Genomic DNA, 21,503 nt, shown 5'->3' on the forward strand with positions numbered 1-21,503 from the left:
ACAGTCGGAGAGACCTCGCTTTGAAGTACCTCGTTTAACCCTAACTTGAAAGCAAACTGCATGCTCCCTCAACCTTAGACCGCGAGATTGAGCTGTAAATAGTGCTCTCAAACTGAAGCAGATGAAGCGTTCGGTTTGCAGGACCGCACCACTTGGAGCACGTGAGGTGTGCACCATACACGCTTGTTTAGGATAACGTACATCATCTTTCTGGAGGGACAAACTAAATGTCACTTGCAACCTTATACTGCTGAATATAAAATGTATAGCGTTTGGGTAAATCGCTTATTTTTTTTTACCTACGTTACTTCTTGACCGATGCACGCACCCCCCACGACGGATTGTTTTAATCGGAGTTTACTTTATATATGTTACGGCAAACCCAGAGGACCAGACCAGGGATTTGTCTAGAAGGGATACAGCTTTTGTCAAAATTGACTTTTCGTAGCAGGTTAGGAGAATGTACGCAGTAGGTTAGGAGAATTAGGTTAAAGTTAGGAAAAGGGTTAGGGTGAGCTAAAATGCTAAACGAATAACCTTTTGACGTCAATTAGACAAAAACGGTATCCCATCTAGACATGACCCCAGAGCGGTTATCAAACAGATAAGGCAAAGGTTTAGCGACTCTGTGGATACGGTACTTTGTAAAATTATATTTTGTTTTGTTGTTGTTGATGATGATGATGATGATGATGATGATGATGATAATGGCGATGAAGACGACGAAGAATGATAAAGGAGGAAGGTACAGTATATATAGATAACGATAATGCCTTTGGTTCGATAAATTAATCTTTGGGTAAATTAATTTACAATTGCCTTCTTGTCCAATCCAATTTATATAAAAAAATATTAATTGGATTATTACAATTTTTCAGTCATTTCATGACTTCCATTTAAAATGCAGTTTCTTCTGTGTGTATTGGATTTGAATGGTTTATGAAGCAACTGCACTCAGGCAAAAGAGAGGAACGGACTGGGTCCTTTTGCCACCAGGAAGTGGTGTGTCGTCATCATCCTGCTCATGCTTTCCAGTTTGTGGTGGAGAAACGTGGAGGTCCGCAACGTGTAGATGGACTAACATTCTGTAAGTACGTGTTGTTTATCAGTTATTGAATGAATGGCATTAAGGGCCCCGAAACGTTTTAACACGGCGCCTTCTATGTAATGACAAAACTGTCGCGATCATCGCAAATTAGTCGGACATCGAAGGAAAGTTGTTCCCTGTTAGCAAAGCTAAGGCTAGCTAGCAAGGACCAGCCATTTAAATCTGCCTTTTTCTATCCTAACAGTTACTGGTTGCCGTTTAGTAAATTCAATTGTATACCTAGCTAACGACAACTGCCAGCAGAGCGTGGTCTGTCAGATGAGATGAGATGAAATGAGATGAGCTGTGGTATTGTGATGAATGGTTAACTGACTGAGAGATATCATAGAATTGTAGCTAATTATGGCTAAGTGTCGTGTAAAAAAAAAAAAACTAAAAAAACAACATGAACAGGGAAATTAGTACACTAGATAGCTGGCCACCATGTATTGACTATAATCAATACACATTACCCATGTCGATGTGTTGCATGACGTTTTTGTATATAATCTAAAAAGTAAACATATTTGTCTGATTCATAACATCAACCTGATTTGTCTTGTATCTAGATCTCACTGCAACATCCAAGCCATTTATAATGGAGTACATGCAAGCTCCTGCTACAAGCAGCCAGGGGAACATGTAAGTAGAATTTATGATCAACCTCCTACATGCTACAAATAATCTGTCATTTACCATTGGTGTGAATGTGTAGATTCATAGCTTTTTCAAAGGTATCAGTTGGTACAGCACTAATTAAGAAATGGTTTCTCTCCTCTCCCCAGCCTGTGCTGCACCTGTGGCATCCCCATCCCCCCAAACCCAGCCAACATGTGTGTGTCCTGCCTCAGAACCACAGTGGACATCTCTGAGGGAATCCCCAAGCAAGTCAATCTGCACTTCTGCAAGCAGTGTGAACGGTACTGCGCAGACCACCATCACAAGCCTGTCTAACTTAGTGCCACAGCTAAGATGTATAAATCCCTGTCTATTGCTCTTACTTGACCAAAGGATTGTTAGTCAGTTAACTGTGGGATCTTGCCAAGGCTCCAACATTAGTTCAGATGGATTGATAGCTCCTCTTTCTGTTCCATGCAGGTACTTGCAGCCTCCAGCCTCCTGGGTGCAGTGTGCTCTGGAGTCCAGGGAACTGCTCGCCCTCTGCCTTAAAAAACTGAAGGGCAACATGACCAAAGTGAGTATCCCTTCCCTACTCTGTTCTATTTATATTAAAACATACACTTGTTCACATTTTTCAACAGGGCTGTAGCCATTCGCCTCAGAAATTCATGTGACCTCTCAATCCAGGTGCGTCTGATCGATGCTGGATTCCTGTGGACGGAACCCCACTCCAAGCGGATCAAGTTGAAGGTGACCATACAGAAAGAGGTGAGATTGAGGGGAAGAGCCGAGTGGAGAAATGAGAGGCATGAGAGTGTGATATTTAATAGAAGGGATTAGTGTGGATTAGGAACCTGATCTGGAGGATGTGTCCCACCGCTAATGTCCATGCTGTCATTATTTAATCCAGGTGACAGTAAAGGGATAAAGGGCTGACTGTAGTTTCAGAGCACAGTGATTGGGTGAAGGTTAGCCAGTGGCTGTCATCTTAACTTCATGACCTTTCAGAGGAAACTGAGCTCCTCAGGGCCCAGGCCTTTGTCTGGAGTGTAGGGGGTTTTGTGTGATCTTGTATCTAGATGCCCTTTAGTCACCAGAAATAGCAGCACCACACCCTGATGAATAAAGTCTTACACATCAGTGTTTCCCAAATGGTGGGTGGGTAATGATTCGCTGCTGGGTCACAGCCAATTCCCTTTGGGTCACAGCTTTCTAGCCCAGTTCTGGATTTTAAAGTGTTTTATTACAGTCCTGAACTATGTTCTGAGTCAGTCATATAAGAGAATAGTGGTTGATGGTTGTGTGGTCTGTCCTGTCCAGGTGATGAACGGAGCCATCCTGCAGCAGGTGTTTGTGGTGGAGTTTGTCATCCAGGGCCAAATGTGTGACGACTGCCACCGTGTCGAGGCCAAGGACTTCTGGAACTCTGTGGTGCAAGTCAGACAGAAGGTAACACTGATGATTATGATTATATTATTAATGTTGCTCACCACAACAATCGTTTTTAACATGTTTGTAACCTATTATTGGTCTGGTCCTTTTTACAGACTTCTCACAAGAAGACGTTCTACTACCTGGAGCAGCTGATTCTCAAGCACAAACTCCATCAGAACGCACTCAACATCAAAGAGATCCATGGTGGGTTTGGGATAGAATATACTGCTCTAAAGTGGGGTTTTCATCCAGGAAGAGACACCAGACCATTCAAGCTTTCTATTGACATTGATGATTTTCTTAATAAAGCTTTCCTATCCCAGGCTTTAGAAGGGCATGGCCATGTGTTCATAATCAGTGTGGTAGGATCATAGTACTGAGCATTCCATTTACCATGCCAACAATGCTGTTTGACTCGGGTCCTATTTTCAGTCACACACACACTGTGTAGTGAGAGATATTTCAGAAGCAGTGCCCAGTGCGGTTGGACCAGATTGTAAGGGAGAAGCTGGCCTTTGACAGTTCGATATAAATTACCTCCCTCTCTAGCCAGAGTAAAAAGCCTTGAGGCATCAACATGTGGCGGCCATATTTCCCCCCAGGGGCCCATCTGGTCTGTATTACTGAGGCTGGAGTATTAAGTGTGTTGGAATGGTGATGACTGAGGTCGCGTGTGGTGTGTGCCTGTGATTGATTTATTGACTGAGGACTGATTTGTTTTTAATCTTTGTCCTCTCTCAGATGGTATTGATTTCTACTATGCCACCAAGCAGCATGCTCAGAAGATGGTTGATTTCCTCCAGTGCACAGTCCCCTGCAGGTAGGAACCAGTGCACCAGAGACCCTCCACTACGGGTAGAGATTGCCCTGTAGTGACAAAACTCTGACCTGAGGTCAGTGTCTACGGGTGACATCTCCTACTCTGGATGGCTCCTTCATGGTTATTGCATAATACCCATGCAATGTTCATTTGGTGTTGGGACAACATGTTGACATTTAATTGAACAGTGATGAGCTAGACCACACTAACCACAGTAAGTGCGGTCTGTGTGGCTAGTGCTACAATTATTCAATGTCTATAGACATCTATATATTTTTTTGAAAAAATATATATTTCTAGCTTAGCATGGAGATGATTGAGAAAGTTGCTTATATTTTCTGACAAGATATTATTGTAGTATTGTCTTTATGGTTTGTTTGTGTCACTCTGTCTTGTTTAGGTCGAAGACCTCCCAGCGCCTCATCTCCCACGACATCCACTCAAACACATTCAACTACAAGAGCACCTACTCCATTGAGATTGTTCCTGTTTGCAAGGTATGTAGCATCTTCCTCATAAATACTGAAGGTCAAATGCTCTACATACAGTGCATTCGGAAAGTATTCAGACCCCTTGACTTTTTCCATATTTTTTTTACGTTACAGCCTTATTCAAAAATTGATTAAATTGTTAGTTTTTCCCTCATCAATCTACACACAATACCCCATAATGACAAAGCAAACTGGTTTTTAGACATTTTTGCAAATGTACACTACCAGTCAAGTTTGGACACACCTACTCATTCAAGGGTTTTTCTTTTTACTATATTTTACATTGTAGAATAATAGTGAAGACATCAAAACTATGAAATAACACATATGGAATTATGTAGTAAACAAAAAAGTGTTAAACAAATCAAAATATATTTGAGATTCATCAAATAGCCACCCTTTGCCTTGATGACAGCTTTGCACACTCTTGGCATTCTCTCAACCAGCTTCATGACATAGTCACCTGGAATGCATTTCAATTAACAGGTGTGCCTTCTTAAAAGTTAATTTGTGGAATTTCTTAATGTATTTGAGCCAATCAGTTGTGGGGGGTAGGGGGGTATACAGAATATGGCCCTATTTGGTCAAAGACCAAGTCCATATTATGGCAAGAGCAGCTCAAATAAGTGAAGAGAAATGACAGTCCATCATTACTTTAAGACATGAAGGTCAGTCAATATGGAACATTTCAAGAACTTTGAAAGTGCAGTCGCAAAAACCATCAAGCGCTATGATGAAACTAGCTCTGAGGACCGCCAAAGGAATGGAAGACCCAGAGTTATCTCTGCTGCAGAGGATAAGTTCATTAGAGTTACCAGCCTCAGAAATTGCAGCCAAATAAATGCTTCACAGAGCTCAAGTCATAGACGTATCTCAACATCAACTGTTCAGAGGGGACTGTGTGAATCAGGCCTTCATGGATGAATTGATGCAAAGAAAACACTACTAAAGGACACCAATAAAAAGAAGAAACCTGCTTGGGCCAAGAAACACAAGCAATGGACATTAGACCGGTGGAATTTTGTCCTTTGGTCTGGAGTCCAAATTGGACATTTTTGGTTCAAACCGCCGTATCTTTGTGAGACGCGGTGTGGGTGAACGGATGAACTCTGCATGTGTAGTTCCCACCATAAAGCATGGAGGAGGAGGTGTTATGGTGTGGGGGTGCTTTGCTGGTGACACTGTCTGTGATTTATTTAGAATTCAAGGCACACTTAACCAGCATGGCTACTACAGCATTCTGCAGTGATATGCCATCCCATCTGGTTTGGGCTTAGTGGGACTATCATTTGTTTTTCAACAGGAAATGACCCCCAACACACCTCCAGGCTGTGTAAGGGCTATTTTACCAAGAAGGAGAGTGATAATTATGACAAATGTACTATATTACGAATTGGATCACTAAAAAATTCACCTTTTTTTTTGACAAAATGTTTTAAAAAGGTATAATCTTCGTAAATGATATCATCAGTAGGACTGGTGGAGTTATGTTGCACATGCAGCTAACAAAAACGTATGGAAATGTCTGCTCTACCCCAAATTACAACCAAATAATTGCAGCCTTACCACAAAAATGGAAGAGGAAAGTGGAAGGGGGAGAATGTAAAGAACTTGTCTGTCGGCCTTGCATTAAAGAACATAATTGGTTAAAGAAAATTGTGATATATAAAAAAGTATACCAGTTTCATTTTAAGGACCAAAGGATTGACAGCCATCCCATATAGATAGTTGGGAAGAGATTTTTGACTTACCGATCCCATGGCATAGTGTTTATGAACTGATACGCAAAACGACACCGGATTCAAAACTTTTAATCTTTCAATTTAAATTATTATATAAAATTCTTGCTACCAATAGAATGTTATTTATATGGGGGATACAATCTTCCCAGCTCTGCAGATTTTGCTGCGAAGAGACAGAACCTGGAGCTAACCTTGCAGATAGCATTACTGGGTGATCTGAAAAGTCATAGTCAATCGATCAATAATATAATAATACTTTTAGCAAAAATGTTTATTTTCAATTTACAATATGTAGAAACAATGAGAATAGAAATGTTCAGAACTTTTGTAAAACATCACAGTACAGTTGAAAAATATATGGCAAATAAATCCTATATGGATGGTGTTAAGAGATAGATGGGTGGTGTTGAATGGAGTTGAAGGATGGGACTAATAACAACTAACAACAACTGATAACTAGTAATGTAAGCATACTGTGTCCATAATAAGTATATATAGGTTGTAGTTTGGGAGCTTTTGTGAAAGAGCACAGTTAGAAAGATATGGCATATAGAAGCAAACCGGATGGCATCATGAAAATGATCGGAGAGGTTGAGAGTAGAAGTAGTTCAGGAGAAAAAACAAACAAAATATAATTATTGTAAAATTGACTGTCCATAAAATGTATATAGTAAATATAAGCTGGAAGTAGAGGCCTAAGCATTGTTGTTCACTAGTTTACTCCAATTAGGGAAAGGGTGGTGGGGTTGGAAAGTAATAAAGGGGAATATATTTTTTAAGAAGGAGGAGGGAGAAAAAAAAGAGTGATGGAGTGCTGCATCAGATGACCTGGCCTCCACAATCCCCTGACCTCAACCCAATTGAGATGGTTTGGGATAAGTTGGACGGAAGAGTGAAGGAAAAGCAGCCAACAAGTGCTCAGCATATGTGGGAACACCTTCAAGACTGTTGGAAAAGCATTCCAGGTGAAACTGGTTGAGAGAATGCCAAGAGTGTGCAAAGCTGTCATCAAGGCAAAAGGTGGCTATTTGAAGAATCTTAAATAAAATATATTTTGATTTGTTTAACACTTTTTTGTTTGTTTGTTTGTTTACTACATGATTCCATATGTGTTATTTCATAGTTTTGATGTCTTCACTATTATTCTACAATGTAGAAAATAGTGAAAATAAAGAACCCCTTGACTGAGTAGGTGTCCAAACTTTTGACTGGTACTGTAAAAAACAACAACTGAAATATCACATTTGCATGAGTAGTCAGACCCTTTACTCAGTATTTTGTTCAAGCACCTTTGGCAGCGATTACAGCCTTGCGTCTTCTTGGGAATGACGCTACAAGCTTGGCACACCTGTATTTTGGGAGTTTCTCTCATTCTCTGCAGATCCTCTCAAGCTCTGTCAGATGGATGGGGAGTGTCGCTGCACAGCTATTTTCAGGTCTCTCCAGAGATGTTCGATCGGGTTCAAGTCAGGGCTCTGGCTGGGCCACTCAAGGACATTGAGACTTGATCCCGAAGCCACTCCTGTCTCAGGTCCTGTGTGCTCTGGAGCAGGTTTTCGTCAAGGATCTCTCTGTACTTTGCTCCGTTCATCTTTCCCTCGATCCTGACTAGTCTCCCAGTCCTTGCCGCTGAAAAACATCCCCACAGCATGATGCTGCCACCACCGTGCTTCACCGTAGGGATGGTGCTAGGTTTCCTCCAGACGTGAGGCTTGGCATTCAGGCCAAAGAGTTCAATCTTGGTTTCATCAGACCAGAGAATCTTGTTTCTCATGGTCTGAGAGTCCTTTAGGTGCCTTTTTACAAACTCCCAGCGGGCTGTCATGTGCCTTTTACTGAGGAGTGGCTTCCGTCTGCCCACTCTACCATAAAGGCCTGATTGGTGGAGTGCTGCAGAGATGGTTGTCCTTCTGGAAGGTTCTCCCATCTCCACAGAATAACTCTGGAGCTCTGTCAGAGTGACCATCAGGTTCTTTGTCACCTCCCTGACCAAGGCCCTTCTCCCCCGATTGCTCAGTTTGTAGAAACATCTCAAGGATGATCAATGGAAACAGGATGCACCGGAGCTCAATTTCGAGTCTCATAGCAAAGGGTCTGAATACTTATGTAAATAAAGTATTTGTTTTTTTATTTTGAATAAATTAGCAAGAATTTGTAAATACCTGTTTTCGCTTTGTCATTATGGGGTATTGTGTGTAGATTGATGTGGGAAGAAAAAAAATATTTTATCCATTTTAGAATAAGGCTGTAACGTAACAAAATGTGGAAAAGGGGAAGGTGTCTGAATACTTTCCGAATGCACTGTATATCTTTAAGGTGCTGGGCTGAAACGTGGTTGAATAGGTGAACAGAGCGCATCTATACTCAAATGCTCAGGTACAAACAGTCCAGGGCAGACCTATACAGATTCCTTATAACAGACACAGCTTCCCTTGGATAGAACTGTGTTTTAGAAGATGCTTTTGAACCATCAAATGAAAACTTAATTAGAATCAATCTGGGTGTGTTTAGGTCAGGAATCTTTACTCAAGCTTTTTTGTTAAGTGAAGGTTTCTCGTCAATGCTCTTCTTTTGGATTCGTGTAGTAGATTAATCTACTCATAGGTTCCAACATGTAGACTGAGTACACAAGCATTGATGCTTGGCTTCTGACCATACATGTGAAGAGTGAATTTAATTAATATCCAATTCTATCCACGTGTTTTTGTGCATTTCTATCCAATGACTGATTGAAGTATTACAGCACTGGCATATTAAGTAAACGGATATGACTTAACATTTTCAAGTTCAATGAAATGTTTTCCTAATCAGAATCTTATTTTGCGTTTGTGAGACAAATTGTAAACACGCTGATGAAACAACCTAGCCGACCCCTTGTATAACCAAACTGGCAATGACAGCCTCTGTTATTCAGAGGAGATTGTTCATGAAGGTTTAGCCTAATCCAGAGTTGAATGTTAATCTCTCCTGTACTACAGCTGGCTGGCTTGCTGTCGGTTTCTCTATGGAATAATCCGGTGGGGAGGGAGGTTCCAAAGTTCAGTCTGACCCCTGGTTTGTTTTGTCTCATTCCCCAGGACAACGTGGTGTGTCTGTCGCCGCGTCTGGCTCAGAGCCTGGGGAACATGGGCCAGGTGTGTGTGTGTGCCCGAGTCACCAGCACCATCCACCTCATCGACCCCAACACCCTGCAGAGTGAGTACAGTACACACCAGCACCACCTTTACTGTCGGCCCCTAGCTGCCAGGGGACAGAGACTGTTTCACCACATGCTATTCTGGCTACTGAAAAATTGCTTTTAGATATATGCTTTGCTTGATTGATTGATGTTGATATGTTGACAAGTTCAACATTGAAAGGTGATTGGATTTGTGGATGAGTTTGTGCTTGTTTTGATATAAAGCATTGTTACGAACCCCGTGGCTTTAAACGTCTAGGGTGGATGGACAAGAGACCCGTAACATAATTCATGCAAATTAGAATCGTGACATGGAACAGTGAGAACAAAAACTACACGACAACCATAAACTACCGTCAAACATAATTTTTTTATTTTTGAACACACGGTAAAGGTTTGGGAAAAAGGGCTAAGCAGGACCCAAGAAATGAAACAATAGTGTAAAAAAAAACTAAACTGATCTTGCCTGCCTCAAGAACCGCTAAGCTACTGCTAATCATACAAAAATACAGTGGGTGGTCCGCTCAGGTCTAACTAGTGTTCTTAGACAGTTTTCCTACGGGTAATGTATGCCCAAGGGCAACTTGCTTAAATTCCCCTTTTCCCAGAAACACACAACAAAGTTACCAAACAGAGTAACCAGCAAATGAGTGAGTACACAGGACACCACAGTATCCATACTCACATACGGAAAATAGCCTCTTCTCTACAAACACAACTGACCGGCTTTTAAACAATGGGATGTGTGATTGAAAAACCAGAAACAGGTGGTGCAATGCAGAGGAATGTCCACTGATTGGTCCACCTCAGCAATCAGCAGACACCCCAACGACCATCAATCAGGAACATACAGGACACCTGTGATTAGGGCAGAAGGAGAGGAAAAAGACACAGGATACCTGTATCCGTAACAAGCATCAAATGTTTACCATCTGCTCCATATTTTTAGCATCAGTTTTTGTTAGACTGATGGAATGTGATTATATTCCACTTGACTTTAGTCTTTTGTACCTAACTGAACCCAGTATCGTTTAGTGTGTCTGTTCACCACATGCTCATCACCATCCTCTCACTCTCAACAGCCTCCCTCTGTGTCTAATCAGGGCATTCCACACATGGCACACACACACTCATTTCTTGTCATTACTGCCTGTGTGCTGTGTGTAAAAAGATTCCATCTGTGATTAATTCTGATATTTTGAAAGGCAGGGCACACGTTTTTAATTAGTGTTCAAAGAAAGGCTATTTTTGCTCCAGAGCCGCCTTTCTCAACCTCAGCCTCTGGGCAGAACAATGATCCGTGCTAGCCAAAGCACTCGACTGCAGGAGGGGGTGAAGTTAAAATAAATCAATGTATCGTGCGTGCACACACAAGGAAATTATTGGTGTTGTTTTGAGCAGTCAAAATTGAAACTGGACTTTCCATAGAGATAAACATGTAATTCTATTTCTCCTGTCTGACCCCAACAGTCGCTGAGGTGGATGGGGGCACATACTGGCGCAACCCCTTCAGCAGCCTCGTTAGCCCACGGCAACTGGAGGAGTTCATCGTCATGGATACTGAGGTCATCAGGAACCAGAAGCTGGGGGCGGGAGCAGGCATAAGGTCCAATAAGGTAGGAGTTCTGAGGGAAATGGGCGGTGATTTGGAATTGGGCAGAAGTGTGCATCATTAGCAAGAATGCCTCAATTTCAAGAGAAATAAATGCTGCTAGTCTGTTTCTTTAGATGTTGTGTGTGTTCATGCGTGCAACTTCCCTCACTCCATGTGAGGAAAAACATGTTCTAGTGTGTGTGTTGGCGAGACAGATTGTTTGGGTTGATACAGCATGACTGCGGGTCTTTGGTGTGTTTGTGGCTTTAATGAAAGTGGTGTCGAGCAGATTGAATTATGGGGAACATTTCTCTTTTCTTGGAAGAAAAATCAATAGTGAACCATTACATTGTTCCTGAAGCAGCACATCAGATTAGAGAAAAACCCTCCACAATACATGAAGTGTTTTGTGTAAAATGGAACAGGGAATGGGCTTGCTACGGTACGATAACGATCCACTCCCCCATCTAAGGGTGTTGGAACACTAAACACCCTTCATCCATTTAGTGGAAAGGAATAGAAGTAAGGGTGGTGCTAGGCTAAATCTTGTGTGTGTGTTCTGATTTGTGTGTTTCCAGCACACCCTGGCTGAGGTGTGGGTGCAGAAGACATCAGAGATGGACACAGCTCAGCAGTACCACTGTCGCACCCACCTGGGCCACCTGCTTAACATAGGAGACATGGTGCAGGGGTAGGTGATTGTCATGGGCTTCTATACAGCTACACAACTCTTAAATGTTCATGTAACTTCTTGCTGTATAAGATAATCAAAACAATACCTAATTATTTTGCTTGTGAAGTTAGAGAACATGTTAAGTCTCTTCACTTTTGTTTCCCTCTAGCTTTGACTTTGCCAATTCCAATGTTAATGACGAGTTTCTGAACAAGATGAACCCGAGTCATATTCCTGACGTGGTAAGAACCAGTACATACTACTGTGTGCACACTCGTGTATATCCTCCAAAACAGGGATCACCAACAGGTAGATCTACCTGTAGCTCCCAGCCCACATATGAGTAGCTGCCAATCAATTCTGAAAGTACATCAATTTTTCCATCACATAAACATAAAGCTCCTGGCTAATATCCAATCAAAGCCACATTGACATGTTCCCACCCCTGGTTAGCAACTATTGGCTTAAAAAGCCAAACCTAACACAATATCTGCCAATTAATTTCAAGCAATGTTGCCCCTGTCTGTGTGTTTGGTGCGCGTGTTTGTCTATCACTCCGTATGTAGCCAGTTAGCGATGCTAATGATAACGTATTTTTTCTTCAATTGGTTTGTGTTTGAGGTTCAACCCAACATTGTGCACATTTTTATACAGAAGACTAGACAGACTTCCCCCAAAAACCTTCTCTATTAAATGTTAACCTCAAAGTAGGCTTACCTGACAGCTATAAATTATGATTATTTGTTTCAATTGGGGCCATTGTTTTGCAAACTCTGCCATGACACGCTGCTGCAGTAGGCCTAACGCTTTGAACACACCGACTGCGTCCTTGCGCAAAATAGTATGCAGCATCATCTAGATATGTGTGCAACTAAAGTTCAACATTCACCTTCTGCTACCATTTCTGTCAACACGTTTACGCAGACAGTTTGACGCATACGTTCGATAAATCCAAAGTATGCACCACACAGAACGCACTGCAACTGCCTCTGCAACGCAATGCTGCGAGGCAAACGTAGCGTTCCATTGGAAATGAATTTACATTTACGTCATTTAGCAGACGCTCTTATCCAGAGCGACTTACAAATTGGTGCATTCACCTTATAGCCAGTGGGATAACCACTTTACTTTAAAACCACTTTTTTGGGGGAGGGGGGGGGGTAGAAGGATTACTTTATCCTATCCCTGGTATTCCTTAAAGAGGTGGGGTTTCAAGTGTCTCCGGAAGGTGGTGAGTGACTCCGCTATCCTGGCGTCGTGAGGGAGCTTGTTCCACCATTGGGGTGCCAGAGCAGCGAATAGCTTTGACTGGGCTGAGCGGGAACTGTGCTTCCGCAGAGGTGGGGGGACCAGCAGGCCAGAGGTGGATGAACGCAATGCCCTCGTTTGGGTGTAGGGACTGATCAGAGCCTGAAGGTACGGAAATGCCGTTCCCCTCACAGCTCCGTAGGCAAGCACCATGGTCTTGTAGCAGATGCAAGCTTCAACTGGAAGCCAGTGGAGTGTGCGGAGGAGCGGGGTGACGTGAGAGAACTTGGGAAGGTTGAACACCAGACGGGCTGCGGCATTCTGGATGAGTTGTAGGGGTTTAATGGCACAGGCAGGGTGTACCAAAACGAAATGACGCAGTTGGTGTGTTGGAAGCGTAACATGGCTAGACCCACACATTCCTCTCTTGCTAGATGCGCAATTTAAAGGGGAATTACACACACTTTCCAGACCTCAAAAATGGTCTTCTGGTGTGATGTAAGCATTGACATGGACTCAGAACATCAATTTTCATTGTTTCTCTATTAATATTTGTAATATTGAGAGTAGAAAACATTACAAAAATCCCAGACCAGAAAAAATACAACAGAAAACAGTTCTGGAAAATACAAAATATTATTTTATGGGCCTGTCATGCCAAATACTGTTTATCAACCATTATTCTGCCAGGTATATTGACAGAAAACACATCTCTTGTACACCAAGGACCCTGGGACGAGTTAGAGGAGAAGGGAACAATGTGCCTATTTCGAATAAAATAAATTGTAGCTCGCAAGTTAAATGTTTTCAAAGTAGCTCTCATGCTAGAAAAGGTTGGAGAACCCTGCTCCAAAACAACAGACCTTTGACAATGTACTGCACTGTCTGCCTTAGTTCACATTGCCCCCTGGTGGACATTGTGGTATTGGCCAGATTTTAATGTTTGCTGCATTGAGTTGAAATGTCAATTCTCTAATGGAAACATTGGTCACCTGACCAAATACTATTCACTTGCAGCACATGACTGCAAAGGACAGAATACATAATAACAAAACAAAATCAATGCATGTATTGAAGCCATTTGAACATGCTTGTTGTGGACTTGCAGGTGCTGATCAAGAAGAGCTACAACCGCAGCAAGAGGGTGAAGCGCAGGAACTGGAAGCTGAAGGAGATGGACAAAGACAGAGAGGGCATGGCGCCTGAAGACGAGAGGTAAGGAGGAGAGGAGGAACTGATGAGCGAGGAGGAATGTAGAGGGGGAGAAGCAGGAAGGGATGAGGAGAGAGAACTGAGAGTGAAGGATGGATATGCACTATATCCAGGTGATGACTTTGTAAGTTGTGAAAGGTGTCTTGTCTACAACATTGGAGGTGATTTATATATTGTTCTCCTCTCTTCCTGTTTCAGACAATACCAGGACTTCCTAGAGGACCTGGAGGAAGACGAAGCCCTGAGAAAGAACGTCAACATCTTCAGAGGTGAGTGGGACCACAGCTTTCTGCTTCTCTTTATAGTTTTTCTTGTGAGAACCTGTCTGTTTCCCCCAATTGTCACCCATAGCTTTCTATTGATCCAATTTAGCTGTAGCCTCATGAAGTTGTGTTGTTTTGTATTGCAGATGCGTCTAAGATCCCAGTGGAGAGTGACACGGATGACGAGGGCGCTCCTCGGATCTCTTTGATGGAGATGCTGGAGGACCTCAGCCTAACAGACGCCACCGGGGGAGAGGGAGCCGACATGCTGACCGAATAGACCAATCGCCGGCTTACATCCACGTAATGACTGCTCAGACCAATCAGGGTCTTACTAATATCAATATGATGTTTGACTAGACAAATGGGAATCCTACTAATAACATGAGTGATTAGTAGTCCAATAAGAATGGTAATGCCACCCGTTGTCAGCTACCATTGCATACAGTCTCCCCCCAACAGCAGCCAATCAGAATGCTGCAGACTGGTCACTTCTGAGGTTGCTGAGTTATTGATGGGACCCTGCCCTTGTTTACCCTTCCCTGTCTCCATATTAGAGGCGGTGGTTTGTGGTGATGTTGAAATGAAGCGTTGTTCTAGTACATCAAATAAAACAATCTGGTTACAATATGACTTTTTCATTCTGCGACACACGGCATCCACTAGAAGGAGCAGGAGAAGTGGGGAAGATGTTACTGAACCATAAGCATGGATCTCACGCTCAATATAGTACCTAACACTTAAAAGGAGGGACTGGCCACATGGTGAAAGTGGTAGAATGTACCAATTGGGAACGCATGGGCACCTTCTATGAGTTGATAGTTCTATGTGTAGGTATCCCAGGGTATAAGTGTATGCATTCTGAATTGGGTATGCTTGTAATGGGCTGCAGACTGGCAACTAGATTCTCTACCCAACAACACCAAACCCACTCGCACGCAGAGCCACTGGCTTGAGAAATTGGTTCCCCATCATCAAGCTAAAATTAGTTCACTAAGCTTCAGCAATTAATCAATTCACATTTAATTTGGGACTAGGACGCAGTGGGCACATGTCCCTACTATTAGACTGTTCCCCAATGCAAGCAGCTCTATTGTTGCCGGGTAGACATTATGATTATAGTAGGGGCTGAAGAGGAGAGAGGTTGGTGCAGGGGGAGGTTGAGCGCTTCTGAGGAAATGTTATCTTGGGGGCTTCGATATATTAGGAGAGAGAGGTATGTTATGTGCCACTTCTCAGTCTTTTTTAAAGAGGGAAGAGGTGGGATCTTGTTTTTTGGCAACTTAAACAGGTTGTTAGGGGTAACCAGATCCTTGGGAAAGTAACTTTAGGTCCCTCGAGGCAGAGGACAATAATGTAGATCAGGGGGTTCTCTACCATCCCACCCACTCTCTTCCCCTGACCCCCTTTTCTCACCCACTTCCCCTGCACACACCTACAGTATATGCTCTCTCCTTCCTCTCCATCAAAGCCGGTTCTTATCACCCACTCACCTCATTTTATCATCCCTTTTTTCTGACCCGGTATGTCCACTTTTCACTCCTTCCAAGAATACTATTCAAAGAGCAGTGGGCTACCTGACTGTTCAACTGTTCAGAGTCCCAGACAGTGACATGCTCCCTCATGCGGTGAGTCTAGCTTCCAGACGTCCACCCGGGGCACTCTGTATGCTTGGAGACTGTCTGTTTAGTCAACTGGACAGAGCGGCTCAGCCCTGTCTTTAAACATCAGTAATGTATGTAGGTGAGAAGTTGTAGAAACTCATTTTGTTCCAAAAGAACAAAATGAGTTTGAAAGAGAGTACTGGGATGTAAAAGAGGGGATTCCAATGTGCTGAAAATATATCCTCTTCATTTGGTTTCTAGAGGAATAAAGGCTATCGGCTAAATAGGCTATCCAATCACCCAACATTTTGGAGCAATCTGTTAATTTGCCAGTTCTGTAGCAACACTGACTTCTTGCATCCCCTGTCAGTTGCAGAGTGTGCATTGCGCTGTTTTGGGCGAATTATGTTTTGGGATAATTCAGTGCACAGTCCACTTGCAGGCAGTGGAGATTATGCATTTGACCCCCTGTGTGGCAAGTAAAACTGTCATGTTCAAAGAGAAGAGGGGGGATGCCTGTAGAGAATTATAGAGGACTCTTCTTTGTATCTGTCCCATCATGGCGTCTGTGCGCATGGGCAGCGCAATTGAGGCCATCTCCATTTTCTTCTTCTACTACTTCTATGAGTTGGTAAACAAACTGAGCGGGTGCACACTGCCACCTGGAGTGTGTTGTTTGAACAGGTATAAAGCCAAGGTTGGTTATTTACTGCCACCTGCAGTTATGGAACGTTTGCTCACGAGCATAATTCATTATGTGATCCTTCCTTAAGTCCCACTCAGTTGACTACTTAAAAAAGGCGAAAATCCTCAAAGGCGCTGCCCATGCTATAACCGGCTTTTGGCCACTAGAGTTCTCGATCTTTCTCTATGAGAATGCCATACAAAAGTTGCGCGTGTCAGGCGTCTCCAATCCAATAAACCAGGACAGAGTTTTGATGACTATTCCACTGACTAAACGACTATGGATTAACCCTATTTGTGAAGAATCCTGACTTATTTAGATGTTCGTTTATAGAGTTCGAAGACACACATACACGGAACGCTTTCAGTAAAAACCCATACCCAACTCCACGTGAACCCCAGGTGAGTGTAAAGACTAAAGAGTAGTGGGTGTGGTGTAAAGACTGTATGACCTGCTACATGTAGGCTATATTGGTGAACTGGTAGTGCAGCTTTTTACACAAAGCAGCGGAACAGTAGTGGGACACAGGCCATTCTCTCTGGTGTCCTGCAATAAACTAGCCAAAAGAACCGAGGGAGTGAGGACAGCAGCACGTTATCAGACAGAGGTGAGCTCACTTTTATATGATCCCTACTGTTGTTTTTTGTTGGCCTATATATTGTTACAGATTATCATTGTGTCGTATAGGCATGCAGACTACATTAATGTGAGAAGGCCTATTAAATTGTCACAATGTCTCTAGGGCATTAGTGTAGCCACAATTATTTATCAGAGGTGTGTAGCAGGATAGGACCTGGAAAACAACCACACATGCTTGGATCATATTTTAGGTTCATTTATTGACATGCCACAGTGTGTGTTTTTATATATTTGGTCCATAACCGTTTATTAATGAGTAGGCGATTACTCTGGTGAAGAAGTGTGCACTGGTGTCAGGTCAGTTTACCTGACACCTGTCAACCCCCACTGAGGCACTGACTCTGAGAGAGGCTTTCCTATTGTCCCCTTAGCTACTTAATGTCAACTACCCTTTGTGGAAGTAGAGTAAATGTCTGTTCTCTTTCCTCATGATGGAGTCAATGTCTGTTCCTTCCCACCATCTGTACGGTGGTGGACATTTTGACAGCATTGACAATAAAAAGAAAGGTGCCACGTGTGCTGTTTGAGTGGGACACAGTGTGTGTGTACAGTTTTAATTTACCTTGTCTGGGGCTCTCAGGAGCTAAATTCTGCAGGGCCTCTCCACCAGAGACCCCTGTGGCCCCCAGATGGGGTGTGATTGACCCTGGACCTTCTCATTAATAAACACAGACCCACATGTAATGTGTTTTCTAAAACCATTTTGCATTGTTACCTCCCTCAAGGATATGGTAAGTATGTAAGACATGGGTGTCGTCTGATGTTGTGTTGTCTGTCTTGTGTGTTCATGCCCATTGTGTCCCCTGCTGCAATTACCACTGCCACCCTCCTTTCTCTCTTTCTCCCTCCCTTTTATTTATCTCTCTCTCTCCCCTATCACTCCGCTCCTCCTTCCTTCTCTCTTTTATCTCGCGCTCTCTCTGTTCCTTTCTCTGCCTCTCCCATCCTCTCCCTGACCACTGGAGCAGCATGAGGATGGTCTTGAAATACCTGAAGGAGTACCTGAGCTGGCTGTACTACCAGTACCTGCTCATCACAGGAATATATGTGCTTGAGCCCTGGGAGCAGTCCATCTTCAACTCTGTCCTCTTCTCTTCCATGGCCATGGTCATCTACACATCCTATGTCTTTGTGCCTGTCCACGTGTGTCTGGCACTCGAGTTCTTATCCGGGATCTGCGGGGAACAGCCAGAGAGCACCATGGCACTAATAAACTAAGCAGTGGATGGATGGCGTGAGGGAGGGAAATTGGGAATGAGAAGGGAGGACCCCCTATCTAAGATCTTGACTCGATGGCCATCTGACACCTTAGGTCTCTCTCACCGCCCTTACCCACACACAGTCACCCACGACTCCCCCGATCCACAATACTCTACTACCTACTCAGCAAAAGAAGGCTGAGTTTAGGATGTTTATGTGAAATATTCTGTACACTACTTTCACACCTTTGCTGTGAAACACCTTGTTTTTTCCAGAAATATGAAATGTTGTTTGTTCTTTAAAAATGGTCTCACTCTATAATAGGCCAGGTCTCCTGTGTGAGTGCATATCACGTCTCTGTGTTTTGCATTTGCCCTGCAGGTAATGCCACTTATTACTGGCTGTTGACGGCTGTCTGATATAGAGGGAGACATTATTGTCCCAATACATTTGCATGCACTTTAACCCACTGTACAATGCTAATGACCATTGACCAATGGCTGGCATCTTGCACTCCAATTACTGAGTCATAAAGCAAATCCTTCCCTAGACTAGAGTCTCCTGCTATACTATCTAATCAGAGATATTGAGACCAGGCAAAGATTACAAGGTTGTGAAATGTTCCTCCCAACCCTACATCTATCTGATGATTTCTCAATGCATACATTGATCGAACTGATCAATCATATCCTTGTGTGCACAGCCCTGTCCCCATCTGCAGTGTTTTCACTGTTGCTATGCCAAGAAGGTCGAGCAAGAGGAAATATTAGCTCTCTGGTTCAGGCTTTGCTTTGTCATTGACTTTGCTTGATGAACTGCCATTCTTCAGAATGCATAGAGCTAAATGGAATTATATGAATCAAAAACAGTCAAAGTGGCCTGAATGAAAAGCAATGTCTTTGAGTGGTCAACCCACCTTCTTCTCTCTTCTGTCCATTCAGTTGAACTGTAACTTCTGAGAGAAGAAAACCCTTATCACTTATATAGTGCTTATCACTGCACGCACTAGCAGATCTGTTAAGAGGTATTTGTTCTGGTGATCACATATGCTTAAGGGCTTCCTGATTTAGTCTGTATATGATTTGTAACTATATTTATATTGATATTTATATGCACTGGTAAAGCTTGGCTGGTTACAATGTCAATAACCAAAACTGTTTGTTTTCTGTTGTGGCAATATACATTACTGAAAAATGTTGTTTTCCCTCAAATAAAAGTGCTGTTATATAATTTCAGTAAGCCTAATCGTTAGTGATCGAGGCTTGATCACAGAGTTGTATTAGGACAATGGATCACTGTGTGGCCTCAGACATTTACTGATATCTATGTTATATGTATCTCTCATCACTGGATTCTTCAGAAATAAAGCAATTTTACAAATGTGAAAGAATTATCTTTTGGTGTTTACATTGAACTATATTTGCATTCAAGACCTAAAGTAGAGGAACAGAGTAGTGTTTATGTCAGTGCAGCTGTTTTCAGTCAAGTGTATTGATTTGATCTTGCACAGTATGTTTTGTGTGAATATATTTGTGTATTGCCTGCTGACCTACCGTATAATGTAAATGGGGTTGCAGAGTGGTTATGACTGAAAACAAATCAAAATGACAACAAAAGCCTGGATGGTACAGTCCACTTATAAGGGACAGCTGTGTGTCCAGGGCATTGAGAGGGCTGTGCCACCCAACCAGTTCCCCCTCAGAGCACAGGAATGAGTGGCCAGGATGTTTGGTTTACACACCTGGGACATATCCTTTTATCTGGAGGCCTATTATTATTCTCCTAAGGAGGACTGTTACTTCTTACCACAGTAGGCTACTAGGCTGGTGTAAAGCCTAGAAGAAGAGACTACTGTACATTTATGTCTCTCTCTCTCTCTCTTTTCTCCCTCTGCCGATACATCTGTTAATCTCGCTCTTAAATAATGTCACATGTATACTCTGATGTGATGTATGGAACCGTAGACAATGGAAAGTATTGTGTTGACCAAAAAACCCTGAAAACCCTGTAAATATGTAGAGAAGTTTTATGACCAAGCCTTGTACTCCAGACTGAAATATGACAAAGGTAAACAAGGATAAATGACCCAATACAAGACACCAACCTGACAATGAAATTATATAATTAATGTCACTTAAAAGGGATTGTGACATTTAAACCTCATACTACCAACATATTTTACATACATGGATTACCGATCATACAATCATAAAGCAACAATCATAGCAAAATATCCATTTAATTGTTATCAAAACATTATAAGACATGTAAATAATGTTATCTGAAATAAAAAAAGAACCCCAAAAAAATGTTTCCCCTAAATAATGTGCAGCTGTTTTCCAAAGTACAATCCACATTAGTACTAAAAAGTTGATTTACCATCAGTTGATAGTATCATTTAGCAATACACCAAAATTTGAAATATACTTAATTTTATTGACAAAAAGTGATTCATCCTTTGATCCTAAGAGATAATGACCAACAATATGGTTTAGTTTTCTTTATTTACTTACCCCACAGCCAGCATTAGCATCGCTGCTAGTGAAACAATGGGAGTGGTAGGCAGGATGCTTCAAAAAGCATGCCCAAATCCTTAGTCACTTCAAACCAAATGTTATAGCAACCCAAATACCATTATAAGTTGCACATATAGTTCAGGTATTTATATAACATTTTCCGTAAAATAAAGATGTTCGGAGAATACACACCAATGCAGCACCATGTGTACATTCAGAGGGTAGATGGTTTCTGTATTACAGTTCTACCAAGTATTCATACCACTAACATACTTTTATGAGTTGTTTTGACTGCAACTAAGCATATATCTAAGGTCATTTAGATTTTGTACACATTCATACCTAGTTATAACCAATTATAACTATAGGCGAGTACATCTCTGCAGGTGATCTGTATATCAGGTCAAGATCACTACAGCAGGTCCACCTCCACCCTCTGAGGCACCTGGATTCAAATAAAGACTTAATTTAGATTTGCCCTAGAATAACTACTTTT

General features: G+C 42.3%; 2 protein-coding genes across 3 annotated transcripts; both read left to right on the forward strand.

The window, feature by feature from the left end:
* The first annotated feature begins 157 nt into the window (after positions 1-157).
* LOC311101414 (60S ribosomal export protein NMD3-like) lies at positions 158-14,991 on the forward strand. 2 transcript variants are annotated; one of them, XM_084142547.1, is made up of 17 exons: positions 158-745; positions 946-1,091; positions 1,657-1,729; positions 1,873-2,007; positions 2,186-2,282; positions 2,396-2,476; positions 3,029-3,157; positions 3,256-3,346; positions 3,884-3,962; positions 4,363-4,459; positions 9,273-9,390; positions 10,844-10,989; positions 11,546-11,658; positions 11,810-11,882; positions 13,997-14,103; positions 14,299-14,369; positions 14,510-14,991. In XM_084142547.1, exons 3-17 carry the CDS (start codon positions 1,686-1,688, stop codon positions 14,641-14,643), a joined length of 1,515 nt encoding a protein of 504 aa, XP_083998673.1. In that variant the 5' UTR covers positions 158-745; positions 946-1,091; positions 1,657-1,685; the 3' UTR covers positions 14,644-14,991. The 2 variants fall into 2 exon arrangements, with proteins under 2 accessions (XP_083998673.1, XP_083998674.1); XM_084142548.1 differs by having other exon boundaries at positions 393-745; positions 946-1,087.
* A 3,103-nt stretch (positions 14,992-18,094) lies between these two features.
* sptssb (serine palmitoyltransferase, small subunit B) lies at positions 18,095-18,509 on the forward strand (the record flags this gene model as incomplete). Its single annotated transcript, XM_084142442.1, has 1 exon — positions 18,095-18,509. The coding sequence occupies exon 1, from the start codon at positions 18,261-18,263 to the stop codon at positions 18,507-18,509; it is 249 nt and encodes an 82-aa protein (XP_083998568.1). The 5' UTR covers positions 18,095-18,260.
* Positions 18,510-21,503: the final 2,994 nt, after the last annotated feature.

This window comes from Coregonus lavaretus (genome assembly GCF_964263955.1).
Source record: "Coregonus lavaretus genome assembly, chromosome: 26".
In the NCBI taxonomy this organism is placed as follows: Eukaryota; Metazoa; Chordata; class Actinopteri; order Salmoniformes; family Salmonidae; genus Coregonus; species Coregonus lavaretus.